The sequence below is a fragment of the Carlito syrichta genome, unplaced genomic scaffold (assembly GCF_000164805.1).
Source record: "Carlito syrichta isolate Samal-C Ts95f unplaced genomic scaffold, Tarsius_syrichta-2.0.1 Scaffold304668, whole genome shotgun sequence".
NCBI lineage: Eukaryota > Metazoa > Chordata > Mammalia > Primates > Tarsiidae > Carlito > Carlito syrichta.
Window position 1 is genome coordinate 124,576 of NW_007248764.1, and position 27,601 is coordinate 152,176.

At 46.9% G+C, this 27,601-nt stretch overlaps 1 protein-coding gene across 1 annotated transcript in view; it reads left to right on the top strand.

Moving 5' to 3' along the window:
- RASGRF2 (Ras protein specific guanine nucleotide releasing factor 2) overlaps window positions 1-27,601 on the top strand; it is a gene marked incomplete at its 3' end in the record, with an annotated part of 110,412 nt that overhangs the window by 26,483 nt on the left and 56,328 nt on the right. Inside the window, exons 4-12 of the mRNA XM_008060606.1 lie at window positions 346-435; window positions 4,681-4,934; window positions 8,339-8,418; window positions 9,121-9,314; window positions 14,572-14,681; window positions 15,827-15,945; window positions 21,472-21,632; window positions 22,604-22,670; window positions 23,152-23,288. Coding sequence (XP_008058797.1) covers window positions 346-435; window positions 4,681-4,934; window positions 8,339-8,418; window positions 9,121-9,314; window positions 14,572-14,681; window positions 15,827-15,945; window positions 21,472-21,632; window positions 22,604-22,670; window positions 23,152-23,288 — 1,212 coding nt within the window. The remainder of the gene's footprint in view (window positions 1-345; window positions 436-4,680; window positions 4,935-8,338; window positions 8,419-9,120; window positions 9,315-14,571; window positions 14,682-15,826; window positions 15,946-21,471; window positions 21,633-22,603; window positions 22,671-23,151; window positions 23,289-27,601) is intronic.

Consider the following 27,601-nt stretch of genomic DNA (forward strand, 5'->3'; position numbering starts at 1 on the left):
GAGCTTTGTCCTTGTGTGTGGAGACACAGGGCATGGGGGCTGCCACCTTCAGATGCTGGACATATCGCTGGACTGAGTTCCATGAGTCCACGGCAGCTTGGGCTGAGTTCTGGGCTGACCTTCCTCCTAACTCAGATCCCAGTCCACACTTTCTGCTTTCGCTGCTTGTAAGTGCTTGTTAGTGACCCAGGCCTGGAGTGAAGCTTCTATCTCCCTGCCTCAGCACCAAAAGTGGATGCTTCCTGAAGGTCTTAGTGGACCACCTCTGTAGGCAGAGCCTCCTGTGTGTTACGGCTATAATCCAGCATTTCCCAAATCACGAAATAGACCAATTTTGTGTTCTAGATTATCGCTCTGAATAAAACCAAAGAACGAATGCGACCTTACCAAAGCAACCAAGAAGACGAGGATCCGGACATCAAGAAGATTAAGAAGGTAGGGCCCGAGGGCTGCAGGAGCATGGTGGCCGGTATCTATTCTGGTAGACACACTTACCACCCGTCCCTGAGCTAGAAGCAGCCTGTGTTTTTGGGTTCTTGGCTCCCAGATGTGCCTTCTGGAGTGATGTAGATGTGGCCACACTGGAGAAGTCAACCTGAGACCTTCTCCTCTCCGAGGAGGACACCTGATGGACACAAGGGCACTGGAACGCCAGTGCTTTGCTCCAGGGGGTTAACGTAGTGCCGCTGAGCTCCTCTAGAGGCCTGTGTGTGCCCTTCCATCAGCCCTGCCCTCCCTCGTGGATGTGAGCAGTGGCAAAGGCGGGAAGGGGGGGTGGGGAGGGTATTTTTAAAATTACATTCCAAAAATATTTCTTTCAGCTTTAGTCTCTAGTGCTATTTAGGGAGGATTTTTGTGGCCATGTGAGAAGATTAAGCAAATCAGCACATCCGCTCCAATCTCTGGGTCACGGCTGCTTCTTGTTTAGCTTCCACTCTGCCAGAGGGGCTGTCCATTTTCTGGCTTCCTGTCATACAGTTGCATGATCCCAGTGAGAGCTGGAGCCAGCGTTGACTTGTGCCATCCAGGTTCCATCCTGGGATCCTTCCCATCCAAAGCATCCAAATAGCTTCTCATTTAAAGAAAATTCCCTGGATACACACCCTCAGATCTTTATTTCTTCTTAATTTTTATGATTCCTGCTTTTCTATGCTAATAATGATTCCCCTCTCACTGTAACAAAACTTTAAATATTGCTCAGAATTGGTAATAGACATGAACCTTAGGGCTAAATTGATCATTTTCAGCTTTCGATAAATAAAAAAGTGAAATGGCACCATTCATTTAAAAGTTAAATGTAGTTAAAGGAGAAATTAAAAGTTTTTAATAGAATATGGTTAATGTCACTGCTTTTCCTTTCATGTTGTGCAATTGCACATAAAAAAAAAAAAGATGAATAAGACTCAACTTTTAGTCTTGTGGCCGAGCCTGGTCCATTGGTAAATAAGTGACCTGGCGCCCACTCTGCAGAAACTTCTGCCTGAGTAACAGAAAGAGTTATTAACACAAAATCCGATTCAGTTGAATTTTAAAAATACAACTGTTCAGTGAAGGAATGCTGATGAAATAAGTATTATTCATATTTTCTACCCTCTTGCTTCTTAATAGAAATAATCTTTAATCCTGTTTTTGAACTTGTTGAATAGGCTTTGAAATTAACTTTATTGTTCTTTCTGTCCCAAATCAAAATAACATCTGCGTAGGAAGACTGTTCACAAGTGAATCATTTTTTCTATTCTGATCTTGGCAAATATCAACATAATTTTAACTTTAAGAGATCAAAACTTAAAATTGGTTGTAATTCAGAGAATTTTTTTATTAACAAGCTCCAAATAATATGCATATAATCTGCCTACATAATTTTGGCAAAATATGGTTAATTTTTTATTGAGGTACAGCAACTTTAACGTCCGTGTGAAAATTGGTATGATGGTGACAACTTGGGGAGACAAGTAAGAGAATTTTAAGCATTGCAAAGGAAGGGTAGCTGTTTAAATTCATGATAATTTAGAACACGTGGGTGAAATAGTGTGGAAAAAATAAGAAATGCAAGGATATGTTAAACAAATAATAATGATACTAAAAAAAGATTGGGCAATGATTTAATGCTTTCAATTGTATGTGAATCTGCAACCTGCCTTGTTGCGGAATCTGCCGTATCTAAAGTGGCAAATCCTAATTAATTATTATATAGCACATTCTAATTATCATATACATTTTTATATTTAGAGAAAATTTTGATTTATTTTGTTTTATTTTTTGTTTTATTTTGATTTTTTTCTGTCAATTGTTTCATTTTATTTTGAGACAGGTTCTTACTATATTGCCCAGGCTTCACTTGAACTCCCTGGCTCAAGCGATCCTTCTGCCTCAGCCTCTCAATTAACTGGGACTAGAGGCACATGCATGCCCAACTCTATCAATTGTTTTTTTTTGAGTTGGAGTCTCACTCTGTCGCCCAGACTACGGTGTAGTGGCCACTCCCAGCCACCACAACCTCGACCTGCTGGGCTCCGGCGATCCTTCTGCCTCAGCCTTCCAAGTAGCCGGAATTACAGGCATGCGCTACCACGCCCGGCTGATTTTTTTTTATTTATTATAGAGATGAGGTCTTGCTACCCAGGCGGGTCTCGAACCCGCGGACTCAGGCAATCCACTCACCTCAGCCTCCCAAAGGCGCGGGATTACAGATTGAGCCACCGAGCCCTGGCTTATCAATTGTTTTATAGATAAGAAAACAGAGGACCAAAGTTCAAGGTCACCTAGATAGTTACTGGCAGAAACTCTGAGTTAAAGATATAGTATATACCTGACTGTTCAGTGCCTAGCCTTTAACCAGGGCGTTTAAACAATGGCCAGTAAATGTTTCCTGATTGCTAAAACACACCTTCTCAGACTGACCAGTAAATGTTTGTTGATTGACTAAAACACAGCCAGTGCATTTTCTCAGCCTTACCTGTTACTTTTCTAATAATTCTTAGGGAATTCAGATCAGCTTTAGAGGCTATCACGTCTTCTACAAAATTGATTTTTAATTATATTTCATGTTTTTTTTTACAAAACAATCACCATTCCAAATGGTCAGTGTGTGTTGTCATGTGACTGGGAAGAGTCCTGATGGTGAGTGAAGGCTGGTGGAGGGACATGTGGCTGCGTGACTTGCCACCAAATTCAGTTTACTCATCTATAGAAGTAAGCAATTGGAGAAACTGACATCTGACACAGATTTTTTTTTAATTGGAATCTTGCTCTGTCACCCAGGCTGGAATGCAGTGGCATATTCACAGCCACCCCAGTCTACAAGCTGGGCTCCGGCAATACTTCCGCCTCAGCCTTCCAAGTAGCCAGAACTATAGGCATGCGCTGCCATGCCAGACCTATTTTTTATTTATTGTAGAGACGAGGTCTCACCAAGTTGCCCAGACTGGTCTCAAACCTGTGGGCTCAGGCATTCCACTCGCCTTGGCCTCCCAAAGTGCTGGGATTACAGACTGAGCCACCCAGCCCTGCCTAACATGGATTTTTTTAAGCTTACAAACAAAACAAAAAGCAAGACAACAGCAACAACAAAAATCAATTAACTTGATTTAAAATGGGCACAGGATTGAATAGACTTTTTTACCAAAGATGGTATGATGGCCAACAAGCACACACAAAGATGTCTAGAATCACAAGTCACCTGACTTGCAGGTCAGAACCACAGTGAGATGCCACCTCACCCCCATGGGACAGCTACTGCCTATAAAACAGGGGATAGGAAGCATTGGTCAGGCTGTGGAGGAACTGGAGGGCCTGGACACTGTTGGTAGGAGTATAACATGGTATAGCCTCTTTGTAAAATAGTATGATAGTTCCTCAAAAGTTAGAAACAGAACTACCACGTGAACCAGCAGTCCCGCTTCTTCCCTCAAAGAACTGAAGTCAGGGTCCCCAAGAGATATCCGCATGCCCGTGTTCATAGCAGTACTACTCACAGTGACCAAGAGGTAGAGGCAACTAGATAAGTGGACGAGCAAAATGTTGCGTGTGCGTACCATTGAATAGCGTTCATCCTTGAAAAGGAAGGAAGTCCTGCTCAGGCTACAACATGGACGGACTTGAGGATGTTAGACCTTGGAAAATAACCTAGTCACAATGGAGAAATATTCTGTGATTCCATTCATGAGTACCTAAAGTAGTTGGATTCACAGAACAGAAGTAGACTGGTGGTTCCAGGAGCTGAGAGAAGGGTAGATAAGGAGTTGTTTAATGGGTACAGAGTTTTGATTTTGCAAGATAAAAACCAAAACTGAGCTGTACACTTAGCAGTGGTGAGGATGGTAAATTCTATGTTATATGCTTTTTGCCACAATTTAAAAAATTTTTTTAAAAACAGGTAATTCTATATTGTTTAAAGACTAAATCTTCAATGTATTTCTTGAAATGTTGGTAACCAAATATGTAATACTGCATTCTGAAGTCCTAAGACAGGCCTGAAGAGCTTCAGCTTATGGTAGAAACATATGAACCTGAGAAAGAAAGCTATTCATAAAAAACATCATTTTTCTGTTATCTGGAAAAGCCCGCCATTGTCATTTCATGGGTGACACCAGGAGTGTACTGGCGAGTGAACACGTGCACACAGCCACGTTCACACAGCCAGGAGTGCTGTCCCTGCTGACTTGTGTGTCTGGCCTGCAGGTGCAGAGTTTCATGCGTGGCTGGCTGTGCAGGAGGAAGTGGAAAACCATTGTGCAGGACTACATCTGCTCCCCACACGCTGAGAGCATGCGGAAGAGGAACCAGATAGTGTTCGCCATGGTGGAGGCCGAGGCAGAGTATGTGCACCAGCTCTGCGTGCTGGTCAATGGCTTCCTGCGGCCTCTGCGCATGGCCGCCAGTTCCAAGAAACCCCCCATCAGCCATGATGATGTCAGCAGCATCTTCCTCAACAGGTTTGTCTCAGTGTGAACCAGAGTCTGTTAACAACTGTTGACATTTTTTCAGAGTTCTTACGGCATTGTGAAGGGGTCCCATAGGCTCGTCTCTGGGGGCAGGCTTATAATACTGAAGGGGGGAACTGTTGTTTGTGTTTCCTCGTGAGCCCAAATGTGTGTGTCTTTATCTTGACTCTGGGCATCTAGTTTTCTCAATTTTTCTTTGCTCTTTGACACACGTTGTTGGGGGTGGGGGTGAGCTGGGGAAGACACTCCCCCTCATAGACAGAAAATGGAGTGATGAGTGGGTCTCTACGTGTGCGGTGTACAGAAGTTTTTTAGGAAGAAAAAAACTAGGGCAGGGCCTGGGACCCTGGCGAATTTGTTTGCTTGATAAGTGTTGATGGTGTCCTCTGTGCTGAGGGCTTCTGAGTGAACATGAGTCTCAGTGCAGGAAGACAGCATGTGGTGAATCAGTGACATATACAGCTTGTCATGGGGTGATTAGTGCCATAGAGAAAGGACAAGGGTGGGGAAGGAGTGCTTGGTTGTTTCACTGGACATTTTAGCCATGTATTTGTTTTTGAGCAGATAATGCATTCATGGTTCAAAATATAATGAAAACAGCATAGCACAGTTGCTAACTGCACTAGCCTGTGTCTGTCCACCCATCTCCACTTTCTAGATATGATGTTTTTAGTAGTTTCTTATTCATTCTTGCAGTGTTTCTCAATTTGTATCTAAGCAGAGATGAGCATAGAGTCTTATTGCCTCTCCTTACCCAAGAGGCAACAATCTTTGACAAATGCTGATTTTTTTCACCTAACAGCACATCCTGAAGAGCTTGCCAGGTTGACACCTAAAGAACATTCTGTTTTAAAAAAAAATCACTCCATGATATTGCCATCTGTGAAGGTACTGTGGTTTTTTTCTATAGCCAGTCTTCAGAAAACCTTCAGAGATAAGTTGACATTCAAGTAGACTTGAGTTGGTGAGGAAGCAAGCTGTGTGGCTTCTTGGGGAGATTGACCCTGGGTAGCAGGAGCCACCTGTGACCAGGCGTGTGAGGGAGCCCAATGGCCAGCTCCAGGGCCTGCCCAGCTCTGTGTAGACAGAATTGCGTGTGACTGGGTATATGGGGGAGCCTGAGGACCAGCTCCAGGGCCTGTCTAACTTGGTGTAGACAGAGCTGCCTGTGATCAGATATGCGAGGGAGCCTGATGGCCAGTTCCAGGGCCTGCCCAGCTCTGTGTCAAGCACAGTGTTGACCAGGGAGGAGGCAGGGAGTCCACGGGAGAGGCACTGTGCATTGTTGACTTTTCTCTAGGTGGGCTGGGGGAACATTGTGGGTTTGAGCAGATAGGTGGCATGCCCTGATGTGGAGCTGAAAGACCCAGTTGGCTCCTCTGTTGAGAAGAGACCGAGGGCTCAGTGTAAAAAACTCAGTGCTTTTTCAACAATCAAGTAGGAGACAACTGAAGTAACTGGATTCCGGTTGTACCTCCTGTCAGAGCCAGGAGGTTTTGTTGCTGGGTTTGATGTATGGTTTGGGAGAAAGCAAAGCAAAGCCAGAGAAGGTTATAGAGGTTTTGGTCTGAGCAGCTGGAAGGACACCTTGCTGTTTGCTGGATGGTGGAGACTGATGGGGAATCAGTTAGGGGGAGGATACAGATCTCTGTCTTGAACTGTGGGTTGAGAGTCACTGTCAGTCATCCAGGGGAGATGTTGGGTGGCCAGGGACAGGGTATTGTCTGAAACTGAGAGGAGGGTCTGTGTTGGAGGAATCCCCTGGGATCTTGAGGACACGGGTGGTATTTAAGTCTGCTGCTCTGGGTGAAAGTCGAAGGTATGAGCACCTATGGGGAAGAAAAGGGAAGCTAGGACCAGCATGCAGAAGTCAGGAAGGTAGAAAGGGACCACAGGGGAGCAGGCAGGAACGATGGGGAGCTTTGGATGAGGACGAGGTCACCATGTAGAGAGGGCAGGTCATGTAGAGAGGGGAGACTAGGTGAAGGGAGGAAAGGAGGCTGTGTACAGAGGGGAGGTCAGGTGAGGGGCTGGACAGCGTGAGGTGGGAGCATGTGCTGGTCTGGGTTCTGTTGTGGATGGGCTTTTGGGGTCCGGGCTCTCACAGCTGTGAACAGAAGGACCAGGAGGTGGTGGGAGTTGGAGCACAGCTTGCAGGATCTGTTGGAAGGGTCAGAGGAGACGGGTCCAGAAGCTGCCCTGGACTGCTGAGGTGAAGAACTAGCCCCTGAGATGTAGCCCAGAGGTTGGGACACCGCTGCCATGGCCACTGTACCATGGCCACTCTTGGGCTCCTGCTACCGGCTCCCGGACACCAGAGTCCTGAAGCTGGGACTGCAGATGCCCTGGAGCACCACCTCCACAATTCAGTCACAGGAAGGTGGTCTCTCCCACCGCCCATGTCCTGTCAGGGCACCCATGGGTGGGACTTACTTTATATCCAGAACACTGTGAAGAGCCTGGCAGTGTCGCTTCAGCTCCTTCTCCCCACTGAGAGGCAGAATGGAGCTCAGCTTAAGTGACTATGATGCCTTCCAAACAAGAACTGACTGAATTTGTGAACAACAGACACCACTCGGTTGACATTTCTATAAAAGAAAAGCGAATCCAACCTTACAAGCAGGTTCTGTTTTATTTCCTGGACCATTTACAACGGTGAGGACTTCTTGTTGTCTGTTGTCATAGAATTTGGTGTCTAGTGGGCCCAAGTATCTCACTAAAATGAACAGTTCTGCATTCAATGGTATCAATATTTTCATTCAGAAAAGACTTTGAAGGCCACTGCAGGAGGTTAATGCCAGTGAGGGGAAAGGGAAGGGTGTTTTGACTTTGGTCACCATCTTCTTGGCCCTTAGGTACCTAATCTGTGTCTTCTTTATTTTAGTGTCCCTGTGTAGGCCTTGCATTTTTCAGAAGAGTCTTGTATGTTTATCTTTGGTGTCTGAGCAGCAGTTAGAGTAGAGTTCTGACAGCATTTTTAGCAGGATATTTCACCTCATCTCTTTGATCAAAACTTATTTTAGTGAAAGAGAGCTTTTTCCCTGAGTTATTTAGAATCAAACATGAAAAGAAAAAGGATCAGAAGGTTAATTTTCTGATCAGCAATTGAAGTGCCACCTCCTAACAGGAGAAAGGTCACTTAGAAATTGATAAAGAGGGCTGTGTGACCAAGATCTGGTGCTTTTTGTCCCTAGTGTCTGAGATTTGTCTTGGAGTTTTTTGAGGTTGTCATAGTTGCTTGGTGGTAGCTGGAACCATCTGTGTTGTGGTGGAGTTGGGGGCCTACGGGACACAGAGACCACATACGTGTTAGCGCTTGATGGGCTCATGGATTTTCTTTTTAACAAAACAGACACTTTACAATGACTCAATGCTGTCTCTCTCTTTTTTTATAGTGAAACGATCATGTTTCTTCATGAAATATTTCATCAAGGACTGAAAGCAAGGATAGCAAACTGGCCCACTTTAATTTTAGGTAAGTATATTCCTTAAAGATGTCAGATATTCTCTTGGAATGTCTACAATTGGAGAAAACAACTTCCCCATTTTCAACCTAAGCTGATTGAACTTCCCTGTTGACAGGTGAGCGTCTTGAGCCCCTGGGAAGGTATCCCCACCCTTTAGGTCCTTGGGGCCTGCCTCAATAGGTGCCCTTATGCCCTCTCCCCATCATGGTTCCTGGGCTACAGTCGCATTCTGCCGGAGTACATCCTACTAGGTGTCACTCAGGCTTCAGACTTGCCCCAGCCTATGTGACCCTCATGCTGGCAGCCCCAGCCTGTCACAGCTCCTGGGCTGGAGTTGTGTTCCTCCCAGATTCATTCTACCAAGTGTCACTCAGGCCGTGGACTCTCCCCAGCCCATGTGACCCTGGTGCTGGCTGCCCCGGCCTATCCCGGTTCCTGGGCTGGAGTCACGTTCGGCCTAGACACCCTCCCAGGTGTCACTCAGGCCTTGGAACTTACCCAGCTTGTGTGACCCTGGTGCTGGCAACCCTGGCCCGTCATGGCCTCTGAGCTGGAGTTGCATTCCTCCCAGGCACATCCTACCGGGTCATCATGTAGGCCTGGGGATCCGTCTAGTCCATGTGACCCTGGTGCTTGCACCCTCGCTGCGTTTCCTGCTGCGTAGAAAGAACCCCAACACCAGAAATACCAATGTCCTCTTTGTCTTGCAGCTGACCTGTTTGACATCCTGCTGCCCATGCTGAACATCTACCAGGAGTTTGTGCGCAACCACCAGTACAGCCTGCAGGTGCTGGCCAACTGCAAGCAGAATCGGGACTTCGATAAGTTGCTCAAACAATACGAGGCCAACCCAGCCTGCGAGGGCCGCATGCTGGAGACCTTCCTCACCTACCCCATGTTCCAGGTGAGGACGCTGCCTGCTTGGGGCATGGACCCAGGAGGCCAGATGGGACTTGTGCCCTGTCTCAGTCCAGTCACACTGAACACTCTCCTTCTGTGTGACCTGCCTAAGGTACCTGGGCACTTTGAAGCCAATAATGCCGGCAGGACGTTGTGAAATGCAGCACAGCTTTCTCTCTACAGAAGGGTTCCACACAGTGCTCAAGGAGCCTTCTCAGCATGCTGAAAATATGATCTGGTGACAGAAGTGGGGCTTGTGCTGATGCCCTGGTATGCTGGCTACGTGAAAGCTTCCTGGCGGGATGGGGCGGAAAGTCTGCTTTCCACTGTGCTGTGGCCTGCTGGGCTCTTATGTGTCTAGCTGGACTCCGAAGGACAAGGGAGACCCCCCCGCTGTTCACAGGGACTATTGGGACGTGGAGCAGAACCTTGCCCAACACTTGCTCTTATGCTCGCTGGCATTCTGTCCTGTGCCTGGGGCTCTGTCTCAGAGCTCGGGGAGACCATGAGGCCAGATGTAAACAGAATCTCCTTTTCTTTTGGAAAGGCAGGGAGTGTTCCCTTGTGGAATGTGCAGGCTGTGGCCAGGCCCAGGTCGTCCTGTGAACGGGTCACATCTGATGTTACTGTGGGGCACCGTGTCTCTGGGGACAGGTGGCTCTGCCCTGGCAGCCACTTGCAGCCCCAGAGAGCAATGTGGCTGTGGTTGTCATTTGTCTTGAAGCTTCCAGTCCTGCTCCAAATCCTGGACATCCCCATTAAAGTGTAGTAAAATTTTTAAAAACAAAAAATGCATTAAAAAACACTTAAGTATGGAGAAACTTTATAATGTTATTGTTTTCTTTTTCATGGAACTAAATTGTTTGAACTTTTGGCCTCTCTGAGGAAAAAGATTTCACAAGAAAAATTTCAACCTTTTTTTTTTTAACTATACACATCATTGGGATTTAAGATTTTATTTACAGTGAAACACATTTTATGTACTGCAATATTCCTCCAAGATTCTATTTGAATTTTTGGCACTTATCTCTAGGTAATGAGTCAACACCCCAAACTGAATCTGTTCAGTGACCCCAAGTCAGATGGGTATCCAAGGGAAAAGTTGTGAAGGACTCTTGGATGTCCAGTAAGGATCCAGCTCCCTCTGACAGCCACTGGTATTGTTCTCTGTGTGACTCAGTCCCTTCTTGGTGTGAATCCCCTCTTGGTGTGAGTCTCTTAAGATGACAGAGTCACATTTGCACTGTGATACAGTGTTCAAGTGCAAATGGAGGCAGGGTCTTCAAGGGTCTCTGGATTTCTTAAAAACAAAGGAACTCCTCCATAGCCTCCAACCCCCCCCCCAGAGTCATGCCCACAGTCCTGACAAAGCCTTTTGAATGACCCCAAGAAATTCTCATAATGTCCAAAAAAGAAACATCGGAGGGTTGTCTTCAGGAGAGCTGGTATCTCACTTACCCTCAGTCATAGCATGGGGAATAGTGGCCTGAAGCCTCCCTTCCTCAGTCTTTGAATTGAGCCTTGTGGTGTTGCAAGGAGAGTGTTTGGTGTGACTGAACTGAGACAGGGCACAAGTCCCACCTGGCCTCCTGGGTCCATGCCTAGATGGGCTCTGATGTGTTGGATTAGTTAGCCATGTGGTGTTGCAAGCTTGGTGTTAGTTGAGGACACTGGAAACTGCTATGAGCTCACATGGCTTGGTGCTTCTGTCCCCTGTGGCCTCACATAGCTGGTGTCTCTTTTCTGTCCCCCATGGCCTCATGCTGCCTGGTGTTTCTCCTCTGTCCCTTGTGGCCTTACCCTGTCCCCCATGGCCCCACATGGCCCAGGGTCTCTTTGTTGTCCCTTGTGGCCTCTTGCGTCCTGGTGTCTCTGTCTCCTGTGATCTCACATGGCCTGGTATCTCTGTCTCTCGTGGCCTCACATGGCCTCGGTGTCTTTGTCCTTTGTGGCCTCACACTGCCTGGTTTCTCTGTCCTCCACAACCTCACATGGCCTGATGTCTTTGTCTTTCACAGCTTCATGTGGCTTGGTGTTTCTGTTCTGTCTCCCCTTTTGGCGTTTATCCTCCTTTTTCTCTCTGGAGTTACCGAATGACACACTTGGGGCCCTTGCTCTTCTAGAAGCTGGAGGCATCCTCTTATGGAGCTCATTCTGTCCTTGTCTCTGTGTGGTCCTTTCATCCATGTGGTGGAGCCATTGTGAGATGTTTGTCCCTCCAAGGCCGGGTGTGTCTGCTTCTCTGCCACCTAGCAGGGGCAGAGGTACTTCTTATGGCTTCCTTGTTCCTATGGAGGGCTGGATGCCTAGGCAAAGCAGGGGTTGGACACGTTTTGCCAGAAGGCAGCAAGGGAAGAGGTGACCCTTGTTCATACCGCCAAGGGATCCTGGATCTTTTCTTGAGCCTCAACATGGGTAGAGGAAGGAGAAGAGGCCACTGGAAGTTTCCAGTCGGTGTGTGCAGAAGGTAACTGTGTCCTTCCTCTTCTGAGTCCCCCGATCTCTGTGTGCAGAAAGTGGCATGTTCTTCCCCTCCCAGGCTCTCCAGCCTGTATGTGCAGAAGCTGGCTGCATCTTTCCCCTTCCAGGCCCTTTGTGGAGCCAGTTGGTTGCTGCCATTCCTGAGATGTGTTGGACTATGGACACACGGAGGCATCGCAGGATTTGGATGAGGCAGTACAATTATCCCCAATTGGGCAATCAGACCAGTGGACCCAAGTCCTGCCAAGAAGTGTATTATGGAAAATAATGTGGTCACTGACATGATTATTGCTTATCAAAGTCAGTGGCTTGGCTGGGATGGCTCAAAGGGCTTTGGCTGCCGTGTGTTTATCTGACTGTGTGTGCTGAAGGTTGTTGGTGAGCTGGCTGCAGAGTCTGCTCCTGCAAGATGGCACTGCCCAGTGTTCTCCAAAAGTGGCTACTTGCCTCTCCAACCCCTTGCTTGCTACGACTGCAGAGCAAGCGAATCAGTGTCTATGCAGTGACCAGCATTAGCTCCACAGCTGAAAGCAGGATTGTGATCCATCAGACATTTCCCGTGATGCTTGGATTTGGGACAAATGAACAGTCAGCTCTGGCAGGTCTTGATGACCTCTTGGGAGCTTCCCCTTCTCCGCAGAACCTTTAGACCTGAGCTGCACAGTTTCAGTGCTGGCTTGTTTCTCCACCAGGAAATGGGAAGGGCCAGAGACAGAGTTCAAATCTCTGTGCAGAATCTTGCCAGAGAACACTTTGGAGTAGATATAGGGGGTGAGAAAAGGTCACGGAGCTCCTGACTAGAGACCCTGTGGTGTGGGTTCAGGGCATTATAAGTGGTTGGTTTTCCCTCACCTGCCCCCACTGCTCTGCACCATTTTGTGTATGGCTATCAACAGTCTCAGTGTTCTCGCAGAACTGCTAACTAAAAGGCAAACTTGCTGGTCATGAGACTGTGTAGCAAAAGGGATACTGGAAAGCACATGTGTCTCAGGAGCCTCCAGGTGGGCCAGTCCTGAGGGCAGCCTCAGTAAGAGGTTCATGGGATGAAGAGGTGGAACACCCCCTTTATCTATGCTACATAGGAGGGTCTCCTGTATCCCATTCCCATGACTACAGATCTGCCTGTGCTTCTCAAAACCTTGATTGGTGCCATTCTCTAGGATGCTACCCAGAGGATAGGCCATGGTGCCATCTGTGCCATGAGGCTACCGTCTGCACACACGTAGGCTCACAGGACCCATGGGCTCTCAGGATATATGGGCTCTCTGAACACATGGAGAGCCAGTCTCACACAAGCACTACCTGTGTGAGCAACTGTAGACCCATAGCTGGGGCCCCAGGACAGGATGGTAGGAACGTGACCTGGTAGCTGCTTGACTCAGCTCCTTTCAGGGACTGAGGGAGACCCATCCCCAAAGAAGAGTCTCCGGTGGGCACCCTGGTAAGGTGGCTGGTGCATGGTTGGAGCCAGGCTCCTCACCTCCCTGCAGCTCCTGGGGGCCACCTTGGGGCTTCTTCCCTCCCTGTTCCCCATCCGGAGAATGGGGTAGCTGTCCCTGTACTCTGGAGGGTGGACCCGTGCACACCTGGGTGCTGGCTCTGTGCCTCAGTGGCAGCCACCATACTGGTGCTGGTGCGGAGGGAAGTCCACAGCCCCCTTCCTACAAACCTCTGCTCTGCTGTATCCTGTTAAACCTTATTGAGTTTGGTGCAATTCAAATGGACAGTCTGTTCATAAATAAAATAACCAGCAAATGATCCAATTACACAAGGCTTTCACTGCACAGGGGCCGTGAAGATGAAGTGGGAGCAGAGAGAGGTCAGGATGGATGAGGCTTCTTTTCTGAGTTTTAGTTCTTTAGGAGGATGGTGCAGTAGGACAAGTGAAAGGTAGGATGTTTTGCAAATGAGCAAATATGAGGGAGACCTCCTAAAAAACAGGAATTAATTTTTGGAGGGTGGGTCTTTTGTAGTCTGGGCTTCCCCTCCAGGTAAGTGTTCTAGGAACCCATTGGCATCAGTGTATCAGCTAGTGTTGTTAAGGCTCTGTGTCCAGCTTCAGTGAATTTTTCCTCTGGAGATTCTTTCAACGTGTTTGCCCATTTCAGGCTGGGTGATTTATTAGCACACTTGCCCACACCACACAGTATTCAGCAGTTTTGGGCCAAAAACAGCATGATCCCTGGGCCCTACCCTCCTTGTTCACCCATTTTAGCCTGAGCTACTTTTTAGTGTTTCCTAGATGAAAAAAGTTTTCGAAGGGAAAAATGTTGCTGAGTAGAAGAGGCGAAACAAAAAAAGGCAGAAGCACTAAAAGACATCAAAATTGACAAGTTCAGAAACTATTTTGGGCAGTGGAAAATGTCTTGGTAGGTGTATTGCAACAGAGAGTACTTTGAAGATGATTGAAATTTAAACATGTAAGAATAATTACACAATTTTTAATAAATAAACTCTGAGTTTTTTTGAGTCCCCAGTCATATGCCTAAAACACAGACTCACATGACTTGATAGCTGTGTCTGTTTCCTTACTAAACACCATGGTTCAAGGAAGTGTCATTGTGTAAAAAACCTAAACAATTGTTTCTGTGTACCTAATACTTCATCTGCTTCCACCTTGTCATGTGCTCTTGGTGAAGTTTAGCATAGTTCATTTCTTATGTATTTCTTTAAAATATTTGTTAAACTGTCAAAACCATGAGTGTAGCAATGCTTCTTAGTGACGGTGGCTATAGAGGATGCCTGCCCAGCCTCCACTCATGCTGGCCTCTTGGGTCCAGATCCCCAGGTATATCATCACGCTGCACGAGCTCCTGGCTCATACGCCCCATGAGCACGTGGAGAGGAAGAGTCTGGAGTTCGCCAAATCCAAGCTGGAGGAGCTGTCCAGGTACCAGGAGATGTGCATGGCTGGGGATGGGGATGTGGCCGGTAGTCTCTCATGTGTTCTGAGGGACAGGAAACAAAACACAAGTCCAGCTTCTCAGATCACCTGAGAAGTTAAACACCTGCTCATTAAATGACATTGTGTCATCGTTCATGTTAATTTTAACCAAGAAAAACATATACCTTTGAAAATGTTCTGACAGCGTGTGAGTTTATATACTAAGATGAGGTGTTTTGGTTTAACTTTGGGAGTGTTGGCATTTCTTTCAGCATAATAAAAAAATGATAGTCATATGTGGTGTTGCACTCCTGTTGTCTCAGCTACTCAAGAGGCTAAGGTAGGAGGATTGCTTGAGCCCAGGAGTTGGAGACCAGCCTGGGAAACATAGCAAGATCTCATTTTTAAAAAGTGACTCTCAGTTGCATTTTATCCATATTTGATTAGAGCTAAAAAACGTAGGTTTGCATTTCTTGGTGATGTCTCCTTGTTATGAGTACTAACTTACATCTGTGTTCCTGTAGTTTACATGAGATAGATGGAGCAAAGTTTCCTGGTTTGGTCTGCCCACAAGGATTGGCACCCTAACGTCCATGAGGGGAGCTGTTCACAGGGCAACAGGCTGCATTTCTGCTGCATTTCTTTCTTTTTCTTTTTTTTTTTGAGTTGGAGTCTCACTCTGTCGCCCAGGCTGGAGTGCAGTGGCACACTCACAGCCACATCAGTGTCAACTTCCTAGGCTCTGGTGATCCTTCCACCTCAGCCTTCCAAGTAGCTGGAACTACAGGTGTGCACTATCATGCCCGGCTAATTCTTTATTTATTGTAGAGATGAGGTCTCGCCAAATTGCCTGGACTGGTCTCAAACCTGTGGGCTCAGGCAATCCACTCGCCTTGGCCTCCCAAAGTGCTGGGATTACAGGCTGAGCCTCCAAACCCAGCATCCTGCTGCATTTCAAAGCAAGCCTTGGTGGGGGTCCTGAGTCACTGACCACTTTCCCATGGAGTCCCTGCATGCTGGCCTTGCCTGGGCTTCAGTGTACCTCCCTCACTCCCCAGTTGGCTCTGTGCAGCTCAGAGCCAGGCTTCTCTGACAGTGCTCTCCCTTCTCCTGGGGGCAGGGAGGGCTCTGACCTTCGTGTGTGTCCACAGGGTGATGCATGATGAAGTCAGTGACACTGAGAACATCAGGAAGAACCTGGCCATTGAGCGGATGATCGTGGAGGGCTGTGACATCCTGCTGGACACCAGCCAGACCTTCATCCGCCAAGGTAGGTCCTTCTGGGTGCACTAGAAGGGCAGCCAGGCAAGTCACTGGCCACATGAGTTTGCCCAGATGCCATGGTCTGGGGAGGGAGGGTAAGGCCCCTGCCAACTCCTTCCAGGGGTCCTGATGAACAACAGCGTGATCATGGTCAGGTATGCATGGGGTGGCCAGGTGCACACCAGCCAGATGTAGCTCCTCAGGGGACTCCATGCCCTCTGCATCCCTGGAAGGGACTAACTGGATTAGCCAGTGGGGGTGGCGGTGCCACATGGCAGCAGCGACCAGACCAGAGCCCAGGACAAATGAATGACTCCATGCCCTGTCATCTGAACCTGGGGCTCATGCCCAGAATGAGGCGGCTGGCTTCTGCTCCCATTTTCATCGATTCTTCTGGGTCAGCCCTGCATGATATAATGAATGCACAGTGGCTCCAGGTACCAGGTGACACGTGTCCTGGCCAGGACTTAGTGCCCTGGCTGTGAATATGCCATCAAATTTGTTTGTGGTGGGGGGTATGCTCTGGGGCATTGCCCATAAACAACACCCGTCAGGAATTCAAGATACTTTTAGCTGGAACCTAGGGATGTGTAGCCTACCATGCATGGCCCTTCTTGCCCTCACCCCACAGGGTGGGACCAGCCACCCCACCACCTCCACGCCAGCCTCCTGTGGATGACACATTGCACACACGTGTAACTCTGAGGTGGGTGAGGAGCAGAGCAGGAACTCCAGTCACCATGAATATGGTTTCTGTTTATGATGCACCAGCGTCGTGTGATGGCATCTCATGGCTGTGGCCTACCACTATGTGCTGCTTGAGATCTCTGTTTCCCTCCAAACAAGAGCAAGACATGCACATTAATTTTTGCTTAAATACTTACAGTTTAATGCCTGCCATTCTAGTTCCCATTGCTTATTTGCAAGGAGATTAGATGCACAGATGTGGAGTTTGGAATTTGATTTTAGGAAATGACACCCCCCTCACATTTTTGTCTTTAGATACTAGTTTTTCTTTAAGTGATGGTGGGGTATTATGCTAGCAACCTCGGTCTTTATCATTCCTCCTCCATTCTCTGTCTCCCTTGTGCCCCACCTCAGCCCCTGCCTCAGGACCCTTGCCCATGCCACCATTGCTGCTTTCTCATGACCGTGGAAGGCCTATGTGTCCTCACTGGCTCAGGACGGCTGCCTCTAAGGAGTTCGTCCTCCCTCCCCTCTGGGTAGTATGCACTGACTGTCCCCTCCGCATCCATGACATTTGCTCCTGTGTGTGTTTTCTCCTCCTGGTGGAGGCTCCTGACCCTCCCAGAGAGTGAAAACTGGGGCAGGCAGCGTCATGAATTCTTTCTCCCTGCCTTGTCTTGCATACTACTTCCTGTTACAGAAACCTGAGTTAGGTTGAATTGTCTGTTGAATTGTGATTGTAAGGTCTTATTTTGTCTTTTTCTTGTATTTGGAGCTCACTGAAGATATCCACTGATCAACTTGGGCATTTCACTATATGTGAGAAACAACAGCATCTGTGACTAACGTGTAGTGTCCAGAGGGACTTCCGATGGGGAAGGTGTGATTACCCATACACATTACTGTTTTGTAAAAAACAGACTTTATTGATCTGAATTGAAAAAACCATTCATAATGAAAAATGCTAGAAGGTCTAACACATTGAATAAGTCTCTTTTTTTTTCATTGCAATTAGAGGAAACTAGTCATGAATCAGTGCTCCTTGGATTCGACTCCATGTGTTACTTACTCTCTGTGCTGTGTCACATGTTTAAGGCTCTGCTGATAGCTGCTAAGATTCTGATGATAGCGTATTCATGTTGATATAATGCTTTGTCTTTCAGCTGGATTTTTCTGCATGTTTGGTTTGGTTAATCTGTTTAGGAATTATTTAGTTAAGGTGATTTCTAGAAACCAGAGTTTAATCTGAGGGTAGAAAGTGATCTCCTTTCAGACAGCTGGAGAGTCTGGGCATCATGCTATGGTCTCATCTATGATCACTTCTGCTTAAGCTCCTTCATGGGCTTTAAGATGAGTGAGGTGTTTCAAAAAATATTACTTACAAATTTTTGAGGGATTTTATTTTCTATGAATGGGACTATAGTTTGCCTTAGTTGTGTGCTGGCATTTGTATTAATCACTTTAGGGAGGACGTGGATCTCTTCCAGTGTGTGCATGTGTGTGGGTGGTTTCAACCTTACGTGCATTTGTATTCCAAGGACTAGAAAAATTCAGACTTCTAGGTCGTCTGAAAGTCACCTCAGAACATAGGCATCAGCCACACAAGAATGCAATTCGGTAGGGATTTAGTGATTAGAAAGTAGATGTTTTATTGTAAATGGATTAAGTTACTGGACACTCTGATGGAGAGGATGTGAAGGACTGGATTCTAGCCATGGTCTGATGTCAGTGTTATTTTACAAAACCTGTTCAAAGTTTCTGGAATAAATGTGTGTCTGAGCGATAATAGGAAGACAGTACAGTTGCACCGCTGGAGGTCAAGCCCTGTCCCCCATGTCCTCAGTGACATTGGGCATTTACTTGGCCTCCTCAGCCTTGGTTTCCTCTCCTTAAATTGGAGTTAGTGATAGTACTGTTGTTTAAAATTGCTGTGAAGATTAAATGAGCTAAATGCACCTGACTATTATGACATAAACTTTAAAAATGATTATGACATAAACTTTAAAAGCCGGAGTTTGCATGAGTTTCTATTTTCATTAACAAGAAATATGTTTGAATATTTATTAGATGATAAAGGCACTCCGGGTTGACATTTGTACAGAGTCCGTGGTACAACATCAACAGAAGGTTGGTGCCAATGACTGAGGACAGAGCAAAGGCCAAGAGTGAGACGTGGGCCTCCCCAGATTGTGGTCAGACCCTAGGCCATGTGTGTCCAGCATGCCACATTCTCCAAAATTGTACCATGGGGTCTAGGGAGTGAAATCCTCTCAGATGCCTCACTGATACCTGGAAATGGCTTTTTCCTCTGCAAAAGGGACTAAGAATTAGAGTCACAGCCAGACCTGAGTGCCACTCTGTGGGAACCTAATGATTGAAACAAGTTTTGTTGGAAGGTGACCCTGCTACAAGTCAGACCAACAACCAGGTGCAAAAACTTACACCATAGCAATGGCTGATTCTGAGGAATGACTAATACTAATTGTTTTTCTAATTGGTATTAACTGGAAAGGAATCTTTTCTTCATGTCTCATGGGAACCATGAGAAACATGGTTTGAAATACCACGTCAAACATGAGATAAAATGTGGGGAAAAACTACTTAAAATTCTTTTCTCAAATAGGATTATTTTACAAAGCAAGCAATAGTGTTGTAGTTTCTCACTTTTAACTCAGGCGTGCATACATTTCTGTACGTGCCCAACATACACAGTCTTCTGCCTGGATTTGAGGCAAGCAGTTATAGATTAAGCATATTAGGGGATGGTTGCCAAGGAAACATTTCATTTTTTTTACCTTGAAGCTGAAAATCAGTCATTGCTGGTATATGAGTGAACAGTGTGTTCCGTAATTTCTGACTTAGAAAATCACTGCATTGCTAGTGCATTTATCAACAATACACGAGATGGCATTTCGCAGATCTGAGGGCATGGCCAGCCCAGCTATCCCCAAACACCGTCTAACCCCATCACAGCCTGGCTGATCGGCCTGAGGACCGCTGGTCCTGGCAGAGCTGGGACCTGCTGTTTTCCCATCTGTCCCTCTCCGCATCTCAACTACCTGTTGCTGGATCCACAGCTGCCCCTGCTGTGCCACTCCCATAGCCCCTAAGGAGAGCTGAGTACCTCCATTCTCAGTTTCCCTATTGTGAGTAGAGGCATTGAACCAGGCCCTGTGAGGCCTCCTCTGGCTCTGATCGCACCCTGTAAGTCCACAAGCACGGTCCTCTTCCTTTCTCCTGCCTCTACCCTCCCGACCTCCTCTCTCTTCTATTGTTATCCCAGTCGCCTGGCTGCCTCCCGGTGTGCTCTGCCCACCTGCCCTCCTATACTTCCCACTCACCTGCCCCTTTGCTGAAGTCAAACCTTTCCCAGCCTGTGCTCCCAATCCATGCCCTCCCAAGAGTGCTTCCTGGGGCTGCCCTCTCCACCCAGGTCACCACCCCCTCGGTGTCTGCAAGCCATCCACAGCAGCATGCCCCTAAGAGGATGCGTGACATTGGGAATGGACTCTGCCCCTTCTCCATTTAGAATATTCATATGTTGATGTGAACAGTTTAGGTCTCACACTATAGCTTTACCATCTTATGTATATGTGTCCTTTATATTAAGAACTTCTGTAGATATTTCCACGTAGAGAAGTAATTCGTATAATGAGTACAAAATCAGGAAATCCAGAAAATGTATGAAGCGGAAAATAAGGCCGCCCTCAGTCTCATCTCAGCGAGACCACTGTGCTGTCCACAGTTGAGCACACACTCACTGGTTCTCCCTAGTCTGCATGAGCCCAGGAATAAAGGCTGCACTGCAGGCTCGTGGTAGATGGAACAAATAGCAGAAATGCAACAGTCTCTGGGCACTTCAGAGGCCAGAACCAGGGAGCCTGCAGAAATCTCTCTCATAGTACTTTTTAGTTTGATATTTAGCTTTGATCGGAATTTTCTTTTTTGGGCAGAGAAGGTCATTACTAGGGTGAAATTTGGAAATAACCTGAGGTAACCTCAGTATTATGTGAAGTCTGTATGCAGTTTCTCACCTGAGGTGGAAGATAGTTTTGCTCATAGCAGGGTTCTGGGTGTAGATTTTATGTGGTTTCTTTTCATTATGACTCCACAAAGAATTTTCATCACATATAATTTAAATGCAATTTGAAATAGCGGCCTTTAAAAATAGTTCTTAGCTAAATTTCATTGAATTATAGAGTTTTTGTATTTTTATAATATGTATGTTCTGTTTTTTAAATACAGATTAAACTATATTAATATGCTGTTTATCTACCTTCTGTGCTTCAGGAGAATGAATTATATTTTCTCTCTTTATGAATTAAGAAAGGTAGATTTATTAAAGGAAAGATATGTTGTGAATCAATGGGCAGGACAATTGCAAGAGGGTCTGGTGTCTGCCACCAAATTCTTTTTGTTACATTATTGTATTGCTATAAGTAATCAGGTAATGTGTATGTTACTATTAAATACCTGGCTTGATCAGGATCAGATCACAAGGACAGATGGTAGGAGTGCCTCACCCTGTGAATCCAATTTTGCCTTCTTTCAAACTTATTTTTCAGTTTATAGGTGAAGACTCACATCTAAAGTGTTTCACAAAATTATTAGGGACAGCTTGGCTCTTAAAATACATTGTTCTTCCACTCAAAGTGTGGGGTTTTCTTGCTCTGATGGTACATCGAACACGTTGGTCTTGGTGTCTAGGGAGGCAATGCCTGACGTGTGTTGACCAGACAGTCCTGATGGCAGCATGTTCTCACTTCTGAACCCCCGTGTGTCTCACATTCACAGCCTTCACACAACGGGTCCTGACTCTGGTGTGTTCTCACCTCTGAATCCCCAGGCTCTCTTATACAAGTGCCATCCGTGGAGCGGGGAAAGCTCAGCAAGGTCCGTCTGGGCTCACTGTCCCTGAAGAAGGAGGGAGAGAGGCAGTGCTTCCTGTTCACCAAGCACTTTCTGATCTGCACGAGGAGCTCGGGTGGGAAGCTGCACCTGCTCAAGGTACTGCCCCCATGACTGCTGCTCAGGTTGACTTGACCTCAACACCATAGAGGTGTCAAAGCATCAAGACCGAGTTGCCTGTAGCACTCTGTGCCTGGCATCATCATGGAACACAGTTGCAACTACATGGACAGTGAGGTCACACACTCTTACCCACTCTGACATTTACTTTGTTGATGTCATTTAGACTCAAAGAATAAAAACTTAATGTAAGTGTGGATCATCATAAGGAACTACAGTTTAAATCTTAACCTGGACAAAATTATAGACTATAGAAAGTTACATAGAAAGTTATAGACTAGTTGAGAATTGACCTACAAATCACTGCAGTACATCCATGGACATTTACTAAAAGCTCTTTTATCTTGCTCTGCATCAAAAGTCAGCAGTCTGTGGCCCATGGCTGACCACCTGTTTTGTTAATAAAGTTTTATTGAAACACAGCCACATCATTTGTTTATGTGTTGCCTATGGCTGTTTCCATGCTCAAGTGGCAAATTTGAGCAGCAGTAATAGAGACCATGTGGCTCTTAAGGCCTAAAATACTTACCATGTGACCCTCTACAGATTATGTGTGCCTGCCTAGGCCTTTTCTTATGACAGTTTGACCATGACTCAGCACCATGATGGCGGCCTCCTCCCATCCAACCTGCTTCCTGGCAGGAGGAGGGTCTACCCTTTGTCAAGCTGCATTTGTGCTCTGAAGTGCTATGGGCCACCTAGTCTCCTGTGCACCTGACTCACTACATTTTATAAATGTCAGTTGTGGGGAGAGTTAGTGGGGGAGAACATAACTGAAGTTAAATGAATTCCATCCCGCATACATACCTATGTTTAATTTTGGATTCTGAACAATCATGTGTAGTACAGAACTGCTTTGTTTCCTTCTGTGACAGTTTGAATATAAGGTTTAAAGCCAGAGCTTTTCTCCACAAGACCAGCCTCTTAATGGAAAACCCATTTGTTTCCAGACAGGCGGGGTCCTCTCCCTCATGGAGTGCACGCTGATCGAGGAGCCTGACGGTGGCGAGGAAGATGGTGAGTGGGGCCATGTCTTGGGACTGCACTGAGCAGAAAAAAAGCTCTGGGGCTGGGGGGCTTCCCAGGTGGCAGACATGCTAAGGGTGAACCCGCAGTCTTTACAAATGAAAAGTGTTGTCAAGCCCTTCAGTGGAAGCTGTGTTGGGCCATCTCTGGGGATTCACACCCAACCCTGTCCCAGGACTGTGTTCTCTCAGTGGTAGGTATAGAAGAGAAAGGAGTTGGATCAGAATGTTGGGGTTTGGAGATTGTGGAAATAAAAAAAAACAGGTGGTTAGAAGGAAGCCAGGGTCCTGGGCTCAAGTGACCCACCAGCCTCCACTCTTCCCTGGCTTACGCGTTCATAGAGTTTCCACACCCAGAAGCATGACACCCTGGGAGTTGTGCAGCATGCACGGTATCCTAGTAGTAGGACCACGAAGGGGTGGTGCCCTCTTGTTTCTGCCCTGTCTCATGGTTTGCTCTCCATGTGTTACAGCCAAAGGCTCAGGGCACGTGTTTGGGCACCTAGACTTCAAGATCGTGGTGGAGCCCCCTGACGCTGCAGCCTTCACCGTGGTCTTGTTAGCACCTTCACGCCAGGAGAAGGCTGCCTGGATGAGTGACATAAGCCAGGTAAGTGGCAGCTTTTGCCAAAACCATCTGAAGTGTTACAACTTGAGCATCTGAGAGGAGCTTAGTGTTCTCTTATGTCTACAGAAGAGTGACATCCTTGGTCCCTGCCGTCAAACTCTGGGTCTTACTGGGCTGGGGTTGTGTTCTTATCGTTTGTGCCTATTCTTGAGCTCACAGCTTGCTCGGGACTGAGTCCCTGCCTCCTAGTGGTGGGTGCTCTGCACTGGGTGCAGATATGACACCACTGGGGCTGCTGTTGGTGAAAGGGGCCCGTGGCCTCATGAGAAGTTTTGCTCATTTGCTTCTGGGGAAAGAGGAGGGTGAGAGACACAACATGGGTGACCAAGGCTCTGGCAAGAAGCCATGAAGTAAGGCGTCAGACAGGCCTTGCCTATAGGACAATCCTGATGAGCTCCTATGTGAGAAATTAGGGACAGAACTATTGGTCTTGCCCATCCCCGTCAGGGAACTGCCACGCACGCAGGCAGTGATGGGATCAAGAAACACACCAGCATGGCTGTGGCTGGGCCTGGTATCCCCACATTCAAGTCCTGCACCTGTTGATGTGGGGGGAGCAATGCTGCATGACGAGTGAGGAAGAAGGCATGGCAAGTTCTCAGTGTGTTAACTCAAGGATGGTCTGCCAATATTTGAGGGACCCCCCTAACCGGAATTTATTGATAAAAAATTGTGTACTTATTCTTACATGTTTCTCCTTCAGTCACCTTCAAAGTATTCTCCGTTGAATGCAATGCACCCATCAAGATGCTTTTTCCACTGCTCAAAACAGGTTTTGAACTCATCGATTTTGATGCCTTTTAGTGCCTCTGTTTTTTGGGTTTTTTTTTTTTACTTCACCTCTTCCACATCAGCAAATGTTTCCCTTTGAGGACTTTTTTCATCTGGGGAAACAAAAAAAAAAAAGGTTGCTTGGGGTGAGACTGGATGAATAGGGAGGGGGTCATGCCATTTTTGGTCAAAACTGCTGAATACTCAGTGCCATGTGGGCAGGTATGCTCACAAATCACCCATCATGAAATGGGCAAATACGTTGAAAGAATCTCCAAAAAATATTCAGTGAATCCAAATTCTTACCCTCTCATAGCAATGCCAGCCGGAACACTGATGCTGATGGGTTCCTAGAACACTTACCTAGCTGGGGAACCCTATACTCAAGGGTCCTGCCCTCCAAAAGATAATTCCAGGTTTTTTGGTCCTCTTCATATACATAACTTCAGTAGCTTTAGAGGTGCAAGCAGTTCTGGTGAAATGGATGAATTGTATAGTGGCGAAGTCTGGGCTTCTAATGTACCCATCACCCCAGTAGTGCACATTGTACCTGACAGGTGATTTTTCATTCTTTCCCCCACTTCTGCCCCCCTCCAAGTCTCCAATGTCCATTGGATCTTTCTCTATGCCTTTGAGGAACCACTACTGAGTTCCCACTTATCAGTGAGAGCATGCCATGTTTGGTTTTCCATTCCTGTCTTACTTCACTTAGGATCATGGCCTCCACTTCCACCCAAGTTGCTGCAAAAGACATTATTTCATGCATTTTTATGGTTAGTAGTAGTCTATGGTGTATATATACCACATTTTGATTATCTACTGATCAGTTGACAGGCACTTAGGTTGATTTCACATCTTTGCAATTGTGAATTGTGTTGTGATGAGCATATGAGTCTTGTTTGTATAATGGTTTCTTTTCTTTGAGTAAATTCCCAGTAGTGGATTGCTGGATTGAATGGTGGATTTACTTTTAGTTCTTTGAAAAATCTCCATGCTGATTTCCATAGAGGTTTGCCAACTGAAATTCCCACCAACAGTGTCTGAGCATTCCCTCAAAATGGCATACACTTAGATTTCATTGCCTTCTTTTCTCTGAAGAGTTCTTAGTAATTTACATATAAGACTTAGGTGGAAACATGAACTGGATCATAGATGCTTAAATTTATTTTCTGAGTGACTAAAAACTGAGGGGAAATAGAAAATAAATGGCAACAATGATTATTTTCACTTGTCAAAGGAGTTTTACAGACCTTAACTCATTTGATCCTTGCACCAATATTCAGAAGGGAAACAGAAATGTTATGAGTTCCATTTCACAGATGAAAAACCTAAGGTTGGAAAGCTAAATATTTGTTAAAAGTTATACAACTGCGTTGAGTCAGGACTCAAACCTAGTCCAGCTCTTCCAGCCTCTAAACATCCTCCACGAGAGGATGTTGGTTTGGATTGTTACTCATACACCCTTAGGACTGCTTTGGTGGTGACATGGCTGAAGGAAGAGCCACTTCTTTTTTGGCTGACAAAGAAATAAAAATACAAGACTCTCCTTATTTGTGTGATGGCATCTTGCGGTGATGTGTTGGTCCTTTGGTCGACTCTGTGCTGTGTCAGTCAGCTCAGCTAGCACTGCGAGTACCTCATCTGTAACGCGTCCCTGACCATATGAAGCCCTGGGTAACATGTGGGTTTTATGGACATGTGTTGAGGTGTCACCTGTACTGCAGGTGTGGTGCAGGTGCCCGGTGAAGCTGCTCTCGCCGAGACTGTGGCTCATGGAGGAAAAGGAGTCTATGGCTTGATGCACCCATGGTTTTAGGTGTCATAAAGCCAAGGGAGGCAGGAAGAAGGAGGACAGGAGCAGGCAGAGGCGTGTTTCCAGCTGCTGCTGCCTTCCACCTTGTGTTGTCATCGGGGCTCCTGAGACATGAAGTTGAGAGCGGCTGACATGGCCTTCCTTAGGGAAAGACCTTGTTAAGAGAGACAAGACCTTGTTGGCATGTAACTCTATGCCTGGTTCTTTAGAATGAGAAGCCCAAGCCATGCCTGCCGCAACACCCACAGGTGCATTTCCCACTGAGTACATCAAGGCAGGCGTGCATAGCTTCCTCCTTGTATCCTCTGTCACTGTGGTTGATGTGCTGCTTAGCAAAAGCTGTGTAGATCACACCTGCAACTGAGGAAGTAGAAGAAAGCACTGTCTCCTTAGTGACCAGGATACCATGGCCTGAAACCACCATGTTCTCTGGAGCCTTGACACATGTGGCTTTGACACTTCTGGCTTCATCCATTCAGCAAACATGTTCATGAGTGAGACCAAGACTGGGTGCTGTTCTAGGGCATCTCATGAACAGAAGCAACAGCCATGAGAAGTTCCTTGCCCTTCTGTGGCGTGCATCTGGTGTGGGCAAGACCAAACACAGGCAAGGAAGGCACTGAGTGAGGACACCTGCTTAGGTCAGGAGGTGACAGGCAGCTGGGGGGGGGGTCTGTGGGTTGAGTTAAGATGGTGACCTCCTCATTCTGAAGGAGACTTGTACACAAAGATGGCAGAGGGGATGGAGATACTATGTGGATTGAAGAGAAAGGCATCCCAAGCACAGGAAATAGCCACTGCAAAGCTTAGAGCTGGAGGACATCCAGGAATTCCATGAAAGCCCAGTGGCTATGTGAGTGTGCTAGAGGAAGGCAGAGGTCCCAGGGACAGCTTTCCACATTGGTGAGGGAGCTGCCAGATGAAAGCTAAAGGACTTGGGCAGAGGATGCCATGACTTGACATGGGCTTGGAAGGTTCACCAGGCTGCTGTGCTGGGGACAGACTGAGGGCAGAGGTGAGGGTGAAGGCAGATGGTGAGCAGCTACTGCCATCGGCCAACAGGAGATGGTGAGTGTGGACAGCCTGGCGGAGTGGAATCGAGACACGCCTCTGGATTCATCTTGATGGTAGGGCCAGGCTTTTCTTGTGGATGAGGTCTGGGACGTGAGAGAGAAAGCATAGTCACAGATGGCCTGGCAGGTTTTGGCCTGAGCAGCTGGAGTAGTGTGCTTGTCATTAGCTGAGATGGAGGGATTGGCTGGGAAGGAGGTTTGTGGTGAATCAGATCACCTCAGGGTTGATGAGGCTCAGGAGGCTGCTAGGAAGGAGGATTGGGAATCAGGAGCTCACTCCCCAGTAAATTGAGGCTGAGGAGGCTGGTTTTGGGGTGAAATCTGGAGTTCACTCTTGGGTAAGTTGAGGCTGAGGTACCTGCTGGACTCGAGTGCCGTGTAAAGCCTACAGTAGCTATAGAATCTCGCACAGAGGGAGAAGTTGGGTGGAGTCTGTGTCATGTGGGTGGCATTGGAGGAGTGAGGCTGTGGGACACCAAGAATGGTATAGGTGGAAGTGAGAAGAGACACAACTGAGGGAGGACAAAGAAGGGAGAGCACCAGGAGGACCAAGACAGAGCCAGGGGTAGTGGGAGGATGGTGTGAGTGTGGTCTCAGACACCACGTGAAGATCAGAGACCACATGTCAGTTGTGCCAA